At 41.1% G+C, this 20,687-nt stretch overlaps 2 protein-coding genes across 7 annotated transcripts in view; one reads left to right on the forward strand and one right to left on the reverse strand.

Annotated features, from left to right (window-relative positions):
• Positions 1-86: 86 nt before the first annotated feature.
• On the forward strand, positions 87-18,256 carry JMJD4 (jumonji domain containing 4). Of its 6 annotated transcripts, none has more exons than XM_086867538.1 (7): positions 87-209; positions 1,112-1,545; positions 4,500-4,665; positions 6,769-6,894; positions 10,858-11,125; positions 14,064-14,210; positions 16,223-18,256. In XM_086867538.1, exons 2-7 carry the CDS (start codon positions 1,287-1,289, stop codon positions 17,309-17,311), a joined length of 2,055 nt encoding a protein of 684 aa, XP_086723664.1. In that variant the 5' UTR covers positions 87-209; positions 1,112-1,286; the 3' UTR covers positions 17,312-18,256. The 6 variants fall into 6 exon arrangements, with proteins under 6 accessions (XP_086723664.1, XP_086723653.1, XP_086723691.1 ...); XM_086867527.1 differs by having other exon boundaries at positions 87-170; XM_086867565.1 differs by having other exon boundaries at positions 87-170; positions 10,894-11,125.
• The window catches only part of ALS2CL (ALS2 C-terminal like), a 43,863-nt gene continuing 41,384 nt past the window's right edge, over positions 18,209-20,687 (reverse strand). The window contains exon 26 of the mRNA XM_086867511.1: positions 18,209-20,662. Within this exon, the coding sequence (XP_086723637.1) occupies positions 20,600-20,662 (63 nt within the window). The 3' untranslated portion in view covers positions 18,209-20,599. The remainder of the gene's footprint in view (positions 20,663-20,687) is intronic.

Here is a 20,687-nt window from a genome sequence, read left to right on the forward strand (position 1 = left end):
TATTGGCTGACCCCGCGCATCCGCGCCTTTCTATTGGCTGACCCCGCGTCGCTGCGCTCCTCTTTTCACCTTCCCCCCCTGCCCCCACCCACCTGATGAAGAGGTTCCGGCTGCGGCCCCCATTGCCCCGCAGCGCCGCCTCCGCCATTGGCGCCCGGGCCTCGGGCCAGGTATTCCCGTTTTTTTTGGGAATATCGCGGGGGGAGCGGGTGAGTGCGGATCACTCGGGATGCTCCCGGTTCGGTTCCTGCGAGGGGAACGGGAGAGCGAGGCGGGAATGGCGTGTGCGACGCCCTGTGGTGTCCGGGTCCTCCCTCCCCTCACAGCCGGGAGCTCCGGGAGAGGGGAATTCCCACCTGGAAATTCCTTAATCCCGATATTCCCATGAGGGAATTCCCTGAATCCCGATATTCCATGAGGGAATTCCCTGGATCCCGATATTCCTGTAAGGGAATTCCCCCCTGGATTTCCTTAATTCCGATATTCCCTATGAGGGAATTTCCTCCTGGATTTCCTTAATCCCGGTATTCCCATGGAAATCTCTGAGAAATTCCCTCCTGGAAATTCCTTAATCCCGATATTCCTGGATTTCCTTCATCCCGATATTCCCTGAGAGCTCTGAGGGGAATTCCCCTGGAAATCTCTGAGGGAGAAATTCCCCTCATGGAAATCCCTTAATCCTGGTTTTCCGTTGGAAATCTCTGATGGGAATTCCCTCCTGAATTTTCTTAATCCCAATATTCCCTTGGATCTCTGAAGGGAATTCCCTCATGAAAATCCCTTAATCCTGGTTTTCCATTGGAAATCTCTGATGGGAATTCCCTCCTGGATGTTCCCTGATCCCGATATTCCCATGGAAATCACTCCCTCAGATCCCCAAATCCCATTTTTCCCTCCCTCCTTCCCAATCCCATTCCCAAATCCCATTTTTTCCCTCTTCCCTTTTGATTTCCTTTCCCATTTTCCCCCTATTTTGTCCTTCCCATTGCTCAAATCCATGGAAAACTCATCGGGAAAGAGCCGATCCCATCAATATTCCAGGAATTTCCTCCTTCCCAACCCTCATTTTTTGGGAATATCCCACTAAATCTTTCTTTTCTTTCTCTTCCAGGACAAAACCAGAGAATCATCCCGAAAATCCACGGAAAATCCAAATTATCCCAATTTCCCCTCATTTTCCTCGTAATTTCCTGCAATTTCCAACCTTCTAAATCCCATTTTTTTGGGAATAAAACCCATTCCAAACTTTCTCGCCTCGAGCGGGAATTTTCCATTTCCCTTCCCGCATGGACAGAGAAACCTTGGATTTTTCCACCTCTTTTTTCCAGGATTTTGAGAATTCTCCGGAAGATTTTCCCAGGGATCGGGTGGATTTTATCAACAAATCCGATTCTTTCACGTATTCCCAGTTTTTCCGGGATTATCTCCTTCCCAACCGTCCCTGCGTCTTCTCGGCTGAGTTCACCAAGGATTGGAGCAGTCGGAAATTCTGGGTCACTCAGGATGGGAAACCCGACCTGGAGAGGCTCCTGCAGGAATTCCAAGGTAAATCCGGGAATTTTTTCCCAAATCTTAAAGGATGGAATTGATTAGGATTGAATTTTAGGGATGAAAACGCAAAAAAAACCCGAAATTCCAAGGTTTTTCTCATAATATATGGAATTTTTTTCCAATTTTTTCTTGGTCTGGTTTGCAGATTGGAAGGTGAAATTTATTCCCAAATTTTATTTCTTATTCCTATTTCCATCAATTAAAAATCTTGGATAATTTAATGATTCCAAATCCTAAATAATGAAATTTTTAGGAATTCATTTTAGGGATAAAAGCACCAAAACCCCAAAATTCCAAGGTTTTTTCTTGGATTAATCCATGGATTTTTTTCCCATTTATTCCCAAATTTTATTTCTTATTTCTATTAAAATCCATTAAAAATCTTGGATAAATTAATGATTCCAAACCCTAAAGGATGGAATTTATTAGGATTGAATTTTAGGGATAAAAACACAAAAAACCTTGAAATTCCACGTTTTTTTCCCATAATGTATGGAATTTTTCCCCATTTTTTATTGGAAGATTCCAAGGTGAAATTTATTCCCAAATTTTATTTCTTATTTTGATTAAAATCCAATAAAAATCTTGGAAAAATTAATGATTCCAAACCCTAAAGAATAGAATTTATTGGGATTGAATTTTAGGGATAAAAACACCAAAAAATTGAAATTCCAAGTTTTTTCTTGGATTAATCCTTGGATTTTTTCCCATTTATTCCCAAATTTTATTTCTTATTCTTATTTCCATCAATTAAAAATCTTGGATAATTTAATGATTCCAAATCCTAAACAATGAAATTTTTAGGAATTTATTTTAGGGATAAAAGCAACAAAACCCCAAAATTCCAAGGTTTTTTTCTTGGATTAATCCATGGATTTCTTTCCCATTTATTCCCAAGTTTTATTTCTTATTTCAATTAAAATCGATTAAAAATCTTGGATAAATTAATGATTCCAAATCCTAAAGGATGGAATTTATTAGGATTGACTTTTAGGGATAAAAACACAAAAAACCCAAAATTCCAAATTTTTTCTTGATTTAACTAATGGAATTTTTTTTCCCATTTTTTCCCATTTATTCCCAAATTTTATTTCTTATTTTGATTACAATCAATTAAAAATCTTGGATAATTTAATGATTCCAAACCCTAAAGGATGAAAGGACAAACCCAGGAAATTCATTAATTAAAGGATTAAATTAATAGAGAGATAACAAATATAAAATATAATTAATGTTAAAATATTTCTCATTAATTTGAATTTTCTTTCTACGCAGAATAATTATTAACAAATCACTGATTAATTAAGGAATATTTATGAATATATTTTAATATTAAACCCTAATTAATGCCTTGCTCCTAATGATATTTTAAAGGAAAATTCCCTTTAAAGGGAAAAAATGGAGAAATTCAGGAAATGGGGAAGAAAACCAGGAAATTAATTAATAAATTAATTAATGTATTAAAAATAAAATGAAGAAAAAACACAATGAAAGTTAAGATATTTGTAATTAATTAGAATTTTTTAAATAAAATAATTAATAATTAATGAGAATTAAGAATTCTTTGTGAATTGCAGGTTAATTAAGGAATGTTTATGGATGTATTTGAATATTAGTCCCTAATTAATGGAATTGAGGAGGAAAATTCCCTTTCAAATCCCAGAAAATAATTAATTAAACAGTAAAATTAATAGGTAATGAGTATAAAAATATAATGAACATTTAAATATTCATAATTATTTTGAATTTATTCTATGCTGAATACGAGCCATTGATTAATTCATACGTATGAATTATTAATTAATCACCAATCATTATTTATGATTTCATTTGAATATTAATAATATCCATGGATATATTTAAATAATCATGCATATTTAAGATGCATGTTAATATTATTTTATAATTATGAAGCCAATTAAATATTAAATAAAACCAATTAAATATAAAACATTAATATGCATGAATGTAGTTAAATATTCATATTTGTGAGCATGCTTGAATGTTAATTGTATTTATGAGCTCATTTGCATATCAATACTCTTTAAGAATGCATTTTAATATTTGTTAATGGGCTATTTGAATATTTTATGGAACATTTGCATATTCATATTTATGACATCATTTTAATATCTCATGTTTAATAGGAAACGTAATTCACACTTATGACCTCATTTGAATATTGGCATTAATTAACACATTTCAATACTTGTTTGTATATGAGGTGATTTGAATATTCATGCATGTTGATGGCTTCATTTGCATAATCCCGCCAATCTGGGTTCGCCTCCTCCGGCTGCCCCAAGGCCGGAATTCCGGGAATCATTCCCGGCCCCCTGCGGCTTCCGGAGCGCAATTCCCAAGGGATCTCTCCTTGATTCCAATGGGATCTCTCCCTAATTCCCAAGGGATCTCGATTCCCTTGGGATCTCTCCCTCATTCCCTCAGGATCTCTCCCTGATTCCCGCTGATCTCTCTTTGATTCCCTCGGGATCTCGATTCCCATGGGATCTCTCCCTGATTCCCTTGGGATCTCCCCGATTCCCGCTGATCTCTCCCTGATTCCCTCAGGATCTCCCCCTGATTCCCACAGGATCTCTCCTCTATTCCCACTGATCTTGATTCCCATGGGATCTGTCCCTAATTCCCTCGGGATCTCTCCCTGATTCCCTTGGGATCTTTCCCTTGTTGATTCCCATGGGATCTCCCCCCGATTCCTGCTGATCTCTCCTCGATTCCCACAGGATCTCTCCCTGATTCCCATTGATCTTGATTCCCATGGGATCTCTCCCTAATTCCCATGGGATCTCTCCCTGATTCCCTCGGGATCTCTCCTCGATTCCCTCGGGATCTCTCCCCAATTCCCGCTGATCTCTCCCCAATTCCCGCTGATCTCTCCCTGATTCCCAAGGTATCTCTCCCCCATTCCCGCTGATCTCTCCCTGCAGGAGCAGCCCCGGTGCCGGTGGCCAACTGTGACCTTCGGGAATATAATTCCCACCCCAAGGAGCTGCTGCCCTTCCCGGAATTTGTGGAATATTGGCGGGAATTCATCAGCAACGGGCACCGCTCCTCGCGCGGCTGCCTCTACCTCAAGGACTGGCACCTGAGCAGGTCCTTCCCAAAATTCCCACCGGGAATGTTCCCCTGGACAGGGATCCAGGGAATCCTCAGGGCTCCTTCCCAAAATTCCCACCGGGAATGTTCTCCTGGACAGGGATCCAGGGAATCCTCAGGGCTCCTTCCCAAAATTCCCACCAGGAATGTTCTCCTGGACAGGGATCCAGGGAATCCTCAGGGCTCCTTCCCAAAATTCCACTCTGGGAATGTTCTGGGTTCCTCGGGGCCCCTTCCCAAATTTCCACCCCGGGAATATTCTCCTGGAGAAGGATCCAGGGAATCCTCAGGACTCTTCCAGGGCTGGAAGGAGCTCCAGGAGAGCCCGGGAAGGATTTGGGATCAGGCAGGGAATGGCAGGAGTCAGGGAATGGCTTCCTCTTCCTTCCCGTGGGATTTTGGGAAGGAATTCCTGGCAATTCCATGGGGTTGGAACTTTGAAGATCCCAAAAATTCCATAATTCCAGGTTTTCCAATCGCTCCAATTGGAGGCAAAGCAAGGGAGAGGAGAAAAAAAAATCCAACATTCCCTGAGGGATCTCTGAGGGATTCCCAAGCTCCAAATTCCCAAAATTCCCGATTTTCCAGGCTGCTGGCATTCCCAGTTTTTATTCCAAGCTCCAATTCCATTTGGGAAGGAATTCCTGGCTGGGAGGGGCTGGGCTGGAATTTCCTGGAATTCCCTGAATCCCTGGAAGTGGCCACGGTTGGGATGGTGGGAATGGCCCTGGGATGGGATGGGATAGGATCAGTGGGATGGGATGGGATGATCCCAAAATCCCGAACTGGGGAAATTGGGATCGGGATTGGGATTGGAACTGAGATTGGGATTGAGATTTGGATTGGGATCAGGATTGGAAATGGGACTGGGACTGGGACTGGGATTGGGATTGGAACTGCAATCAGGATTGGGATTTGGATCGGGATCAGAGTTGGGACTGGGATTGGGATTGGAGCTGGGATTGGGATCAGAGTTGGGATTGGGATCAGAGTTGGGATTGGAAGAGGGATTGGGATTGGGATTGGAACTGGGATTGGGATTCAGATTCAGACTGGGATATGAATTGAAATTGGAACTGGAATTGGGATCGGGATTGGAACTGGGATCAGGATTGGGTTTGGAACTGGGATTGGGATCGGGATTGGAACTGGGATTGGGATCGGGATTGGAATTGGAAAGGGGATTGGGATCAGAGTTGGGACTGGGATTGGAAGAGGGATTGGGATTGGGATTGGGATTGGAGCTGGCATTGGGATTGAGATTCAGATTGGGATTGGGATTGAAATTGGAACTGGGATTGGGATCGGGATTGGAACTGGGATTGGGATTGGGACTGGGATTGGGATTGGGATTCAGATTGGAATTGGAACTGGGATTGGGATTGGGATTGGGATTGGGATCGGGATTGGGATTCAGATTCAGATTGGGATTGGGATCAGGATTGGGACTGGAACTGAAATTGGAACTGGGATCACGATTGGGATTGGGAGTGGAAATGGAATTGGGATCGAGATTGGGATCAGGATTGGAACTGAGATTGGAATTGAGATTGAAATAGGGATTGGAATTGGAATAGGAATTGGGATTGAAATTGGGATTGGGGTTGGAACTGGGATTGGGATTTGAATTGGGATTGGGATCGGAATTGGAACTGGGATTGGGATTGGAACTGGGATCAGGACTGGGGCTGGGATTGGTACTGGAACTGGGACTGGGATTGGGACCAGGATTGGAATCAGGATTGGGATTGGGATTGGGATTATTCCATGGCTCTGTTGGATTTGGGATCCTTGATCATCCATCGACTTTTCCAGGAAATTCCCACTCCTCCCAATTCCCTTCTCCCACCTCTGCTTTTCCTCCTCCAGCTGCCAAAGAACCTTGGGAAGGAATTTTCCCCGTGGGAATGGGGAGGAGCCGGAATTCCCAAAAAATCCACCCCTCCCCCTAAATCCCTGGAATTACTCCAAAACCAGCTCAGAACAACCCCGGGACAGAAAAAAAAAACGGAATGAGCTCCAGAACCTCCCCCAAATTCCACCCTAAAGGATCCTCGGGAATTTGGGATCCTGATTTTCCGAGCTCCTTGTGTTTTCCAGAGCTTTCCCGGAGCGGGAATTTTACAGCATTCCCGTGTATTTTTCTTCGGATTGGCTCAACGAATATTGGGATGCCGTGGGCGCCGACGATTTCCGCTTCGTCTACATGGGACCCAAAGGATCCTGGTAAGCCTCCGATCCCGGAAAATTCCCGCTTTTCCAGCTGGATATCCCAAAAAATTCCCGTTATCTCACGGGAAAAGTGGGGAGGGGAAAGGGAAAAACCCAAATTCTCCTCAAAAAACAATCCCGGGAGATGAGAAATTCCCTCGGGATCGGCCGCTCGGAACGCGCGGGGAGAATTCCGGAGTTTTCCAGGTGAAAATTCCAGCCCGGAGTTGGTTCTGGAATTGGGATTTGGGGGGGTTTTGATAGGAATTCTCGGCCCTCGAGGAATTTTTTGGGATTAATGAAAAAGGATAGAAAACGTTCCGTTATCCAGCCGGAATTCCGGGAGGAATTTTGGGATCGGGATGGATCCAATGGCTTTTTAAGGATTCGATAATCCAATCAAAATAATCCAAACTCCCTTATCCAACGGAAATTCCATGAGGAATTTTGGGATCAGAATCCCTATAAGGGCTTTAACGGCCCAAACTCCATAATCCAATGGAAATTCCATGAGGAATTTTGGGATTGCTTTGGATCCAATGGCTTTTTAACAGCCCAAACTCCACAATCCAACGGATTTTCCATGAGGAATTTCGGGATTTGGATGGATCCAGTGGCTTTAACAGCCCAAACTCCACGATCCAATGGAAATTCCATGAGGAATTTTGGGATCAGGGTCCCTATGGGGACTTTTTAATAGCCCAAACTCCATAATCCAATGGATTTTCCATGAAGAATTTCGGGATTGGGATGGATCCAGTGGCTTTAACAGCCCCAAACTCCATAATCCAATGGATTTTCCATGAGGAATTCTGGGATTGGTTTGGATCCAGTGGCTTTTTAATAGCCCCAACTCCATAATCCAACCGAAATTCCATGAGGAATTTTGGGATTGGGATGGATCCTGGGGCTTTAACAGCCCAAACTCCGTAATCCAATGGATTTTCCATGAGGAGTTTTGGGATCAGTATCCTTACAGGGACCTTTTAACAGCCCAAACTCCATAATCCAATGGATTTTCCATGAGGAATTTCGGGATTGGGATGGTTCCAGGGGTTTTAACAGTCCAAACTCCACGATCCAATGGAAATTCCATGAGGAATTTTGGGAACAGGGTCCCTATAGGGACCTTTTAAACTCCGTAATCCAACGGAAATTCCTCGCGGAATTTCGGGATCAGCCCCTCGGTTTCTCAACCGCTCAAATCCCCGGTGGAATTTTTCGGGATCCCTTCCCGCCCATCCCTGATTTTTCCAGGAAAAGCGGCTTTTGAATGACTCAAACTCCGTGATCCAATGGAATTTCCATGAGGAATTTTGGGATTGGGATCCAGTGGCTTTTTAATTGGCAAAACACCATGATCCACCTAAAATTCCTCGTGGAATTTTGGGATCAGAATCCCTATAAGGGCTTTAACAGATTCCATAATCCAATGGATTTTCCATGAGGAATTTTGGGATTGGGATGGATCCAGTGGCTTTAACAGTCCAGACTCCATAATCCAATGGAATTTCCATGAGGAATTTCAGGATTGGAATGGATCCAGTGGCTTTAACAGCCCAAACTCCGTGATCCAATGGAATTTCCATGAGGAATTTTGGGATTGGGATCCAGTGGCTTTTTAATTGGCAAAATGCCATAATCCACCCAAAATTCCTCGTGGAATTTTGGGATCAGTGTCCCTATAAAGGTTTTAACAGCCCAAAATCCACAATCCAACGGATTTTCCATGAGGAATTTCGGGATTGGGATGGATGCAGTGGCTTTAAGAGCCCAAACTCCACATTCCAACAAAAATTCCATGAGGAATTTTGGGATCAGGATGGATCCAGTGGCTTTAATAACCCAAACTCCATAATCCAATGGAAATTCCTTGTGGAATTTTGGGATGAGTATCCCTATAGCGACCTTTTAACAGCCCCAAACTCCGTAATCCAACGGAAATTCCATGAGGAATTTTGGGATCAGTATCTTTAAAGGGACCTTTTAACAGCCCAAACTCCATAATCCAAAGGATTTTCCATGAGGAATTTCGGGATTGGGATGGATCCAGGGGTTTTAACAGTCCAAACTCCACGATCCAATGGAAATTCCATGAGGAATTTTGGGATCAGGGTCCCTATAGGGACCTTTTAAACTCCGTAATCCAACAGAAATTCCTCATGGAATTTCGGGATCAGCCCCTCGGTTTCTCAACCGCTCAAATCCCCGGTGGAATTTTTCGGGATCCCTTCCCGCCCATCCCTGATTTTTCCAGGAAAAGCGGCTTTCGAATGACTCAAACTCCATAATCCAATGGAAATTCCATGAGGAATTTTGGGATTGGGATGGATCCAGTGGCTTTAACAGTCCCAAACTCCACAATCCAATGGAAATTCCATCAGGAATTTTGGGATTGGGATCCAGTGGCTTTTTAATTGACAAAACGCCATAATCCACCCAAAATTCCTCGTGGAATTTTGGGGTCACTGTCCCTATAAAGGCTTTAACATCCTAAACTCCATAATCCAATGGATTTTCCATGAGGAATTTTGGGATTGGTTTGGATCCAGTGGCTTTTTAATAGCCCCAACTCCATAATCCAACCGAAATTCCATGAGGAATTTTGGGATTGGGATGGATCCAGGGGCTTTAACAGCCCAAACTCCGTAATCCAATGGATTTTCCATGAGGAATTTTGGGATCAGTATCCTTACAGGGACCTTTTAACAGCCCAAACTCCATAATCCAATGGATTTTCCATGAGGAATTTCGGGATTGGGATGGATCCAGGGGTTTTAACAGTCCAAACTCCACGATCCAATGGAAATTCCATGAGGAATTTTGGGAACAGGGTCCCTATAGGGACCTTTTAAACTCCGTAATCCAACGGAAATTCCTCGCGGAATTTCGGGATCAGCCCCTCAGTTTCTCAACCGCTCAAATCCCCGGTGGAATTTTTCGGGATCCCTTCCCGCCCATCCCTGATTTTTCCAGGAAAAGCGGCTTTCGAATGACTCAAACTCCATAATCCAATGGAAATTCCATGAGGAATTTTGGGATTGGGATCCAGTGGCTTTTTAATTGGCAAAACACCATGATCCACCTAAAATTCCTCGTGGAATTTTGGGATCAGAATCCCTATAAGGGCTTTAACAGATTCCATAATCCAATGGATTTTCCATGAGGAATTTTGGGATTGGGATGGATCCAGTGGCTTTAACAGTCCAGACTCCATAATCCAATGGAATTTCCATGAGGAATTTCAGGATTGGAATGGATCCAGTGGCTTTAACAGCCCAAACTCCGTGATCCAATGGAATTTCCATGAGGAATTTTGGGATTGGGATCCAGTGGCTTTTTAATTGGCAAAATGCCATAATCCACCCAAAATTCTTCGTGGAATTTTGGGATCAGTGTCTCTATAAAGGCTTTAACAGCCCAAAATCCACAATCCAACGGATTTTCCATGAGGAATTTTGGGATTGGGATGGATGCAGTGGCTTTAAGAGCCCAAACTCCATAATCCAATGGAAATTCCTTGTGGAATTTTGGGATGAGTATCCCTATAGCGACCTTTTAACAGCCCCAAACTCCACATTCCAAGGGAAATTCCATGAGGAATTTTGGGATTGGGATGGATCCAGGGGCTTTAACAGCCCAAACTCCGTAATCCAATGGAAATTCCATGAGGAATTTTGGGATCAGTATCCTTAAAGGGACCTTTTAACAGCCCAAACTCCATAATCCAACGGATTTTCCATGAGGAATTTCAGGATTGGGATGGATCCAGGGGTTTTAACAGTCCAAACTCCACGATCCAATGGAAATTCCATGAGGAATTTTGGGATCAGGGTCCCTATAGGGACCTTTTAAACTCTGTAATCCAACGGAAATTCCTCGCGGAATTTCGGGATCACCCCCTCGGTTTCTCAACCGCTCAGATCGGAATTCTTCGGGATCGCTCTCCCTCTCCGTCCCATTCCCGATTTTTCCCAGGACTCCGTTCCACGCCGACGTTTTCCGCTCCTACAGCTGGTCTGCCAACGTGTGCGGCCGCAAGCGCTGGCTGCTGTATCCGCCGGGAGAGGAGCGATTCCTCACGGATACCCACGGGAATCTCCCCTTCGACCTGACGGCTCCGGAATTCCGGGATCCGCGGATTTATCCGCGCTCCGGCCTCGCCCGAGCCCCTCTGGAGATCATCCAGGAAGCCGGAGAGATCGTCTTCGTTCCCAGCGGGTGGCACCACCAGGTGCACAACCTGGTGAGGGAATTCCCACCGGGAATCGCGCCGGGAATCGCGAATTCGGGGATGGGAATTCCGGGTTTTTGGCGGATCCGCGGGGAAAAGGTGGAGCGTGAGATGGGATGGGTTTTTTTTCCCGGAGATTTTCCGTGTTTGGAAGTGGTTTGGGTGAGGATTGGAGCGCTCTGGGATGATCCTTAAGGTGCTTTTCCAGCCAAATAATTCCAGGAATTCTGTGGTTTTCCAGGAATTCCGTGGTTTTCCAGGAATTCCATGGTATTCCAGGAACTGGGAGGAAAAAGAAGAGGAAAGGTCAGAAATCCTTCCCAGGAAGGAGGAATTCCAGCTTGGAGCACCCTGGAATATTGGGAATGGGATGATCCTTAAGGTGCTTTTCCAGCCAAATAATTCCGGGAATTCCTTGGTTTTCCAGGAATTGGGAGGAAAATTAAGAGGAAAGGTCTGAAATCCTTCCCAGGAAGGAGGAATTCCAGCTCGGAGAGCTCTGGAATATTGGGAATGGGATGATCCTTAAGGTGCTTTTCCAGCTAAATAATTCCAGGAATTCTGTGGTTTTCCAGGAATTCTGTGGTTTTCCAGGAATTCCATGGTATTCCGGGAATTGTGAGGAAAAAGAAGAGGAAAGGTCGGAAATCCTTCCCAGGAAGGAGGAATTCCAGCTTGGAGCGCTCTGGGATGATCCTTAGGGTGCTTTTCCCAACTAAATAATTCCAGGAATTCTGTGGTTTTCCAGGAATTCCATGGTATTCCCGGAATTGGGAGGAAAATTAAGAGGAAATGTTGGAAATCCTTCCCAGGAAGGAGAAATTCCAGCTCGGAGCAGCAGGAATTCTCCCTGCCCACGGATCCCTTCCATCCCAAATCTTTCTGGGATCATCCCATGGAATTCTGGGATGTTCAAAGCACCAAAATCTCCTCGGGCCCCGTTGGAATTCCGGAGCGAATTCCATGGAAAAATCCGCCCGCTTCCCGTATTCCCGCTTTTTTCGGCAGGGAATTCCTCGGGAATGGGATCCTGGATGAGCCAGAGCCGGGGGGGAGCTGAGAATCCCGGGAATTGGGATGGGATCGGGGCCAATTAAGGAAAAATTCCATGGAATTCCATGGAAAGGAGCGGCGCTGCCCCTCCCCCCCTTCTCCCACCCCTCGGATTTTTTGGGAATTTGGGATCGTTTGGGTCCTTCAAAGACTCGGGAAAAAGGAATTTCCCAGGTTTTCAGCACCAGGGAATCCTTTCCCTTCTCAAGAATTGGAATTTCGGAGGAGAAAATTCCTTTTTATTATCCCTAATAAATTAATTAGTGATTAATCATTAATTATCCACGGGTTTTCCCTATTTTTTTTGGGAATCAGAGAATCAGGAAGTCAAGGAATTTGGGAATCAGGGTGCCTAAAGAAGGAATTTCCCAGGATTTTGATTCCTTTCCCATCTCAAGAACAGAAATTTCGGATCGACAATTCCATATTATCACCCCTAATAAATTAATTACTGATTAATCATTAATTATCCATATTTTTTTCCAAATTTTTGGGGAATTGGGGACATTTTGGGGTTCCTAAAGAAGGAATTTCCCAGGATTTTGATTCCTTTCTCTTCTCAGGAACAGAAATTTTGGAGCAACAATTCCATATTATCGCCCCTAATAAATTAATTAGTGATTAATCATGAATTATCTGTGGGTTATCCCAAATTTTTGGGGTGATTTAGGGACATTCTGGGGTTCCTGAAGAAGGAATTTCCCAGGATTTTGATTCCTTTCCCATCTCAGGAACAGAAATTTCGGATCGACAATTCCATCTCATCACCCCTAGAAAATTAATTACTGATTAATCATTAATTATCTGTGGGTTATCCCAAATTTTTGGGGTGATTTAGGGAGATTTTGGGGTTCCTAAAGAAGGAATTTCCCAGGATTTCGATTCCTTTCCCTTCTCAACAAGGGAAATTTTGGATTGACAATTCCATGTCATCACCCCTAATTAATTAATTAGCAACTAACCATTAATTATCCATGGGTTTTTCCAAATTTTTTTGGGAATTAGAGGCATTTTGAGGTTTCTAAAGAAGGAATTTCCCAGGATTTCGATTCCTTTCCTTTTTCAACAAGAGAAATTTCGGATCGACAATTCCATATTATCACCCCTAATTAATTAATTAGCGACTAATCTCTAATTACCCCACCTTTCCCGGCCAGGATGACACCATCTCCATCAACCACAACTGGCTGAACATTTGGCAGCATTTTGGGAATCGGGGACGTTTTGGGTTGCTCAGGAACAGAAATTTTGGAGCGACAATTCCATCTTATCACCCCTAATAAATTAATTAGTGATTAATCATTAATTATCTATGGGTATTTCCCTAATTTTTTTGGGAATCAGAGAATCAGGGAGTCAAGGAATTTGGGAATCAGGGTGCCTAAAGAAGGAATTTCCCAGGATTTCGATTCCTTTCCCTTCTCAACAAGGGAAATTTTGGATTGACAATTCCATGTCATCACCCCTAATTAATTAATTAGCGACTAACCATTAATTATCCATTTGTTTTTCCAAATTTTGGGGGAATTAGAGCCACTTTGAGGTTTCTAAAGAAGGAATTTCCCAGAACTTTGAATCCTTTCCCTTCTCAAGAACAGAAATTTCAGAGCAGCAGAAATTTCTCAGCAACAGAAATTTTGGAGCGATAATTCCATCTCATCACCCCTAATAAATTAATTAGTAATTAATCATTAATTATCCATGAGTTTTTCCAAATTTTTTGGGGAATTGAGGAATCAGGGAATTTGGGAATCAGGGTTCCTAAAGAAGGAATTTCCCAGGATTTCGATTCCTTTCCTTTCTCAAGAGCAGAAATTTCGGATCGACAATTCCATCTTATCACCCCTAATTAATTAATTAGCGATGAATGATTAATTACCCCACCTTTCCCGGCCAGGAGGACACCATCTCCATCAACCACAACTGGCTGAACGGCTGCAGCGTGGGGCGGATGTGGCGCTTCCTGCGGGAGGAGCTGGGGGCCGTGAGCCGGGAGCTGAGCCGCTGGCACGGCCCCGACGGCCACGACCCCCTCCAGTGCCAGGTACGGAATTATCCCGGAATTCCGGGAATTCTGGGAATTCTCCCGGCCGGAATTTTCCCTCTTTCGAATGAAGGAGTGGAGTTTTGTGTTTTCGTTTTATTTTGGTTTTTATTTTGGTTTTTATTATTGTTTTTCTTTTGTTTTGGCGGGAGACGTTCCCGATAAAAATTTTGGGATTGGTTGGAAAAGTGGGAAATTTTGGGATGGGGAAAAGTGGGAATGTTCAGCTGGAGAAGGGAAAATTCCAGGGGAAACTACAGAGATCCTTCTGGAGATTAAAAAAGCTTTTTCACACAAAATCCCGGAATTCTGACCCAAAATCCCAGAATTCTGACCCAAAATCCCAGAATTCTGACCTAAATCCCAGAATTCCCACCCAAAATCCTGGAATTCCCACCCAAAATCCCAGAATTCCAGCCCAAAATCCCAGAATTGCCACCCAAAATCCAGGAATTCCCACCCAAAATCCCAGAATTCCCACCCAAAATCCCAGAATTCCCACCCAAAATCCCGGAATTCCCACCCAAAATCCAGGAATTCCCACCCAAAATCCCAGAATTCCAACTGAAAATCCCAGAATTCCCACCCAAAATCCCAGAATTCCCAACCAAAATCTGGGAATTCCCTCCCAGAATCCCAGAATTCCAACCCAAAATCCCCCAGAATCCCGGAATTCCCACCAAATTCCAGAAAAGCTGGAGAGGGATTTGGGATAAAGCCTGGAATGACCGGGAATGGCTTCCCATGGAATTCCCGTGGGATCTTGGGAAGGAATTCCTTAATGGGATGGAATTCCCATTTATATTATTAATTATTTCTATATCTATTTCTATTATTTTGTAATATATTAATTATATATAATTACTATATTATTAATGTAGCATTAATACGCTAATAATATTACTACTAATAATTATTGACAATTAAGAAGAAATATCAATTGATAATTCTTATTATTAATTGTTGATGATAATTATTGACATGTGATTATATACATTTATTTCTATTAATTTACAGAAATTATAAACATTGTTAATAATAATATCAAATAATTATATTAATAATAAATAGTAATAATAATTATTAGTAATAATGGCTAATAAATATTAATTGATGTGTGATTTATATAATTTATTTCTATTAATTTGCAGAAATTATAAACATCATTATTAATACTATTAGTAATATTAGATAACTGATACTACTAATAAAAAAATTGTTAATTATTAATTATCATAAATAAGAAATATTAATTAATATGTTATTTATATCCATTTGTTTATATTAATTCACGGAAATTGTGATGATTATTATATAATTATTGTCATTATCAGTAACATCATTATCATTATTATTGTCACTATTATTACTAATAAATTGATATTAGTAGTAGTAACATAACATAGTATAATGTAATATAATATAATATAATATAATATAATATAATATAATATAATATAATATAATATAATATAATATAATATAATATAATATCGAGATAGTAATAATGATATAGTAATAATAATATTTGTGTAATAATATCAATATAATAATGTTAACACATTAATAATAATTAATATTAATTATTGTATGATACTATCTTATTTAATAATAATAGTAATAATAAGAGTAATATAATAAGAGTAGTAATAGTAATAAGTGTAAAAGTGTAGTAATAGTAATAATTCTATTAATGCTATTAATGCTATTAATGCTCTTAATAATATTGATATTGATGTTGATATTAATAATATAAAATATAAAGTATAAAGTATAAAATATAAAATATAAAATATAAAATATAATATATAAAATATAATAATAATGATGATAATGATAATGATGATGAGGATGATGATGATGATAATAATAATAGTAATAATAATAATAATAGTAGTAATAATAATAATAATAATAATAATAATAATAATTTTATTTAAACCCAATTCTCCCCCATTCCAGCTGGGATTTTTCCCCTCTCTCATTCCCAATCCCTTTTCCCTTTTTTCCAGCTCCTGCTGAAATCCTGCGCCGGCATCGACTTCCCGGAATTCTACAACTTCTTGCGGCTGCTGGCCGAGAGCCGCCTGGCGCTGCTGGAAAACCGGGAATTCTCATCCCGGGAAAACTCCCCCGGATCCGTAACCGGCCTGGGAACGCCGCAGAATTCCCAAAGATCTGTTCCCACGCTGGGAATGCCGCAGAATTCCCAAAGTTCTGTTCCCACGCTGGGAACTCCACAGAATTCCCAAAGTCCCCAAGGATCCGTTCCCACTTTGGAAACTCCACAGAATTCCCAAAGTTCTGTTCCCACGTTGGGAATTACCCAGAATTCCCAAGGATCCCTTCCCACCTTGGAAACTCCCCAGAATTCCCAAAGTTCTGTTCCCAACCTGAATTCCCAAAATTGTGTTCCCAGCCTGAATTCCCAAAATTCTGTTCCCAGCCTTAATTCCCAAAGTTCTGTTCCCACTTTGGGAATTACCCAAAATTCCCGAGAATCTGTTCCCAGCTTGGAAACTCCCCAGAATTCCCAAAGTTCTGTTCCAGGCCTGAAAACGCTGCAGAATTCCCAAAATTCTGTATCTGGCCTGGAAACTCCACAGAATTCCCAAGAATCCGTTCCTGGCCTGGAAATTCCTCAGAATTCCCAAGAATCCGTTCCCAGCTTGGAAACTCCCCAGAATTCCCAAAGTTCTGTTCCCACCTTGGAAACACCAGAGAATTCCCAAAGTTCTGTTCCCAGCCAGAATTCCCAAAGTTCTGTTCCCAACCTGAAAACTCCCCAGAATTCCCAAAGTTCTGTTCCCAGCCTGAATTCCCGCGGCTCCGTCCCCGCCTTGGGAATTCCTCACGCCGTGTTCGACCTGCAGCGCCTGGCCGCGGTGCTGCGCTCGTTAAGCGCTAACGAGGAATTCCAGCGGCTCCCGCCCCCCTCTCCGCCCCCTCCGGAGCTGCTCCAGAGGCTGGAAAAGGCCTTGGACACCGCCCTGATGGGAATTCTCCATTCCCAAGATTCCCGAGATTCCCAAGATTCCCGGAGGAATTCGGGAAAAGCCGTCCCGGCTGAAGGAAAATCCCGGATTTTTTACGGATTCTGAAAAAAATTCCCTCGATTGGACGGGAATTCCGTGACTTTTCCGGGTGCAGCTCAGGAATTCCATGGAATTTCACGGAATTTGTGGAATTCCATGGAATTCCTGTTGAAGCCGGAGCTGGAAGCGACGATGGACACGGGAATTCCCGATTTTCCCGCCTTTATTCCAAAGGATTTGGAGCTTTAATCCAACAGGAGGAGCGAGAAAATTCAGGAATGAGGAAGAAATTCCCAGAGTTCAGAGGAATTTGGGAAAACCCATCTAAGCTGAAGGAAAATCCTGGAATTTTTATGGATTCTGAGCCTCGCTCAGGGAAAAAATTCCCGGTGGATCAAACCTGGAAGAGGAAAACCAGAAAAGCTCTCCCAGCTCCAGCTTTTTTTTTTTTTGGGAATTCCAGCTGAATTCCATGGAATTCCCTGGAAGGTGGAGCTGGATTTGGTTGGCTCTTCCAAATTAAATTCCATGAAATTTAGAAATTTTTCCATGAAAATTCCATTCGGGGATCGATTCTGTGAAAAATCTGAATCTGCCTGGAATCATCCCGAGAAAAAAAAAGGGGAATGGGAAAGTCGGGAATTCCCACCCGGAATTCCATCGGATTTTCCAAGGGGAGCGTCCCCTTTCCTGCTTTTCCTTGGAAAAATCAAAAAGCTGGAAGCACAAAAGGCCGGAGCTAAAAAAAACTTGGAATTTTGGGAAGTTTTAGGAAGCGGAAGCGGAAATCGGCCTCGTTTTCCAGAGAATTCCTTGGAATTTTTATCCAGTTTTCCAGTGGGGAATTTGAGGTTTTTTATTCCCAAGAAATCCCAAGAAATCCCAAGAAATGGAGAAAATTCTCGGATTGCTGGAAAGAATTCCAAAGGAAAATTGGGAATAAGGAGCACGCGGAGGCTGGAATTTCTTGAGAATTCCCAGTTTTATTTAAATAAAAAATTCCTGGTGAAATTCCTGTGGGATTCCGGGGTTTTTTATGGAAGTTGGGAAAATGGGAGGGAAAATTGGGGGGGAAAAATTCCTGGGAAAAAGAACAAAAATTCTGGGAAAAATAAAAAAAAAAAATCCAGGGAAAAGTGATGAAAATTCCTGGGAAAAATGACAAAAATTTTTTGGGAAAATTAAAAATTCCTGGGAAAAAATAAAAAAAAATTCTGGGAAAAATGATAAAAATTCAGGAAAAATTAAAAATTCCTCGGGAAAATGACAAAATCCTGGGAAAATGGCAAAAATCCTTGGAAAAAATAAAAAATTCCTGGGAAAAATGAAAAAAATTCTGGGAAAAATGATAGAAATTCAGGAAAAATTAAAAATTCCTGGGAAAATAAAAAAAAAATCCTTGGAAAAATTAAAAATTCCTGGGGAAAATGACAAAAATTTCTTGGAAAAAATAAAAAAAAATCCAGGGAAAAATAAAAAAAAAATCTGGGAAAAATAACAAGAATTCTTGGGAAAATAAAAAACAAATCCAGGGAAAAATGATAAAAATTCAGGAAAAATTTAAAAAATTCAGGAAAAATTAAGAATTCCTGAGAAAAATCACAAAATTTTGTGAAAATGGCAAAAATCCTTGGAAAAATTAAAAATTCCTGGGAAAAATTACAAAAAAATTTTGGGAAAAATGAAAAAAATTCTTGGGAAGAATAAAAATGCCTGGGAAAAATGAATAAAATTCTTGGGAAAAATTAAAAAAAATCTGGGAAAAATAAAAAAAATCCAGGGAAAAATGATAAAAATTCAGAAAAAATTAAAAATTCTTGGGAAAAATGACAAAATTCTGGGATAATGACAAAAATCCTTTGGAAAAATGAAAGAATTTCAGGGAAAAATCACAAAATTCTGGGAAAAATCGAAAAATTCCTGGGGAAAATAAATAAAAAAATCCTGGGAAAAATGAAAAAAATCTGGGAAAAAATTGAAAATTCCCAATGGAAAATGACAAAAATCCGCAGGAAAATAAAAAAATTCCAGGGAAAATGACAAAATCCTGGGAAAAATAAAATTGTTCTGGGAAAAATGGCAAAAAGTCTTGGAAAAATGACAAAATCCCTTGGAAAAATGACAAAAATCCCATGGGAAAATTAAAAAAAAAAATCCAAGGAAAGTGAAAATATTCTGGGAAAAATGACAAAATTTCCTGGGAAAAATGGAAAAATCCCAATGGAAATTTACAAAAATTCAGGAAAAATTACAGAAATCCCTTGGAAAAATAAAAAAAAAGAAAAATCCTGGAAAAAATAAAAAAATTCCTGGGAAAAATCCTGGAAAAAAATCCTGGAAAAATCAAAAAACCCTTGGAAAAATGACAAAAATTCAGGAAAAATTATGGAAATCCTTTGGGAAAATTAAAAAAAATCCAGGGAAAATTAAAAAAAGTCCAGGGAAAATTAAAAAATTTTGGGAAAAATTTAAAAAATTCTGGGAAAAATGACCAAATTCCCATTTCTTTAAAGCTTTGGATTCCAATTTTCCTTCCCAAAAATTTCCAGGATTTAAGAAATGAGGAAAACTTGGGGAAAAAACAGCCGGAAAAAATCCCGGGGGAGTTTTGTTTTCCCAGGAATCGCCTGGAAAAGGAAAACGAAATCCAGGGAAAAATGAAAAAATCGGGATAAAAGATGTTTAAAAAATGGAATTTTGGGGCTGTTTTGGGAAAATCCCACAGATTCATCGGGAATATCCCAAAAATTCGTTGGGAATATCCCAAATTTTCCTTTTCCAAAGGGATTCGGGGCAGAGATTGGAGTTTCTATTCCTGTTTTCCCGTAGTTTTCCTGGAATTTCCCCAAAATACGGGAGAAATCCACATTTTTCCTGAGCTCTGAGAGGGAATTAAACCACGGGAAAATTGGAAATTTTGGGAATGGGAAATTCCAAAAATCCCGACTCAGGAAAAGCGGGAAAAGTGAAAATTTTTCCACATTTTTTTTCCCTCATTCCAGGAATTTTTCAGAGCTTTGGGATCCATTTCCCATCCCAAAAAATTCCTTTTTTTTTTTTTCCTGGGAATTCTCCAGTGTAAATTAAAAATTAAAAATCCCGAAGCAGGAAAAGGAAAATTTTTCCCGGGAATTCTTGATGGGAAAATGGGATCAAGGCGGGAATTCCGGAATTTTTCCCGGGAATTCTTGATGGGAAAATGGGATCAAGGTTGGAATTCCAGCTTTTCCAGTGATTTTTGGGATGGGAAAACCTCAGCTGGGGAGGAATTCCTTCCCTTAAAAGCAGCCAGGGATGAAATTCCCGATTTTTCCAGCTGGAAAATTCGGGATGAAGAAGATTTTTCCCAAGGGATCACGAACTGTGGGAATTTTCTTTGGGATGAATCCGGATCCTTTGGATGTGTTCGTAGCACGACTGAGGAGGGAAAAGAGCGGAAAAA

The sequence above is a fragment of the Cyanistes caeruleus genome, chromosome 1 (assembly GCF_971803275.1).
Source record: "Cyanistes caeruleus chromosome 1, bCyaCae1.hap1.1, whole genome shotgun sequence".
Classification (NCBI taxonomy): Eukaryota; Metazoa; Chordata; class Aves; order Passeriformes; family Paridae; genus Cyanistes; species Cyanistes caeruleus.

What these genes read in the sequence shown, in the direction of transcription:
- JMJD4 (XM_086867538.1), top strand. Translation starts at nt 1,287, where the DNA reads ATGGACAGAGAAACCTTGGATTTTTCCACCTCTTTTTTCCAGGATTTT. An exon ending in GCTCCTGCAGGAATTCCAAG is followed by an intron (nt 1,546 to 4,499) that starts GTAAATCCGGGA and finishes CTCTCCCTGCAG; the next exon opens with GAGCAGCCCCGGTGCCGGTG. An exon ending in ATGGGACCCAAAGGATCCTG is followed by an intron (nt 6,895 to 10,857) that starts GTAAGCCTCCGA and finishes GATTTTTCCCAG; the next exon opens with GACTCCGTTCCACGCCGACG.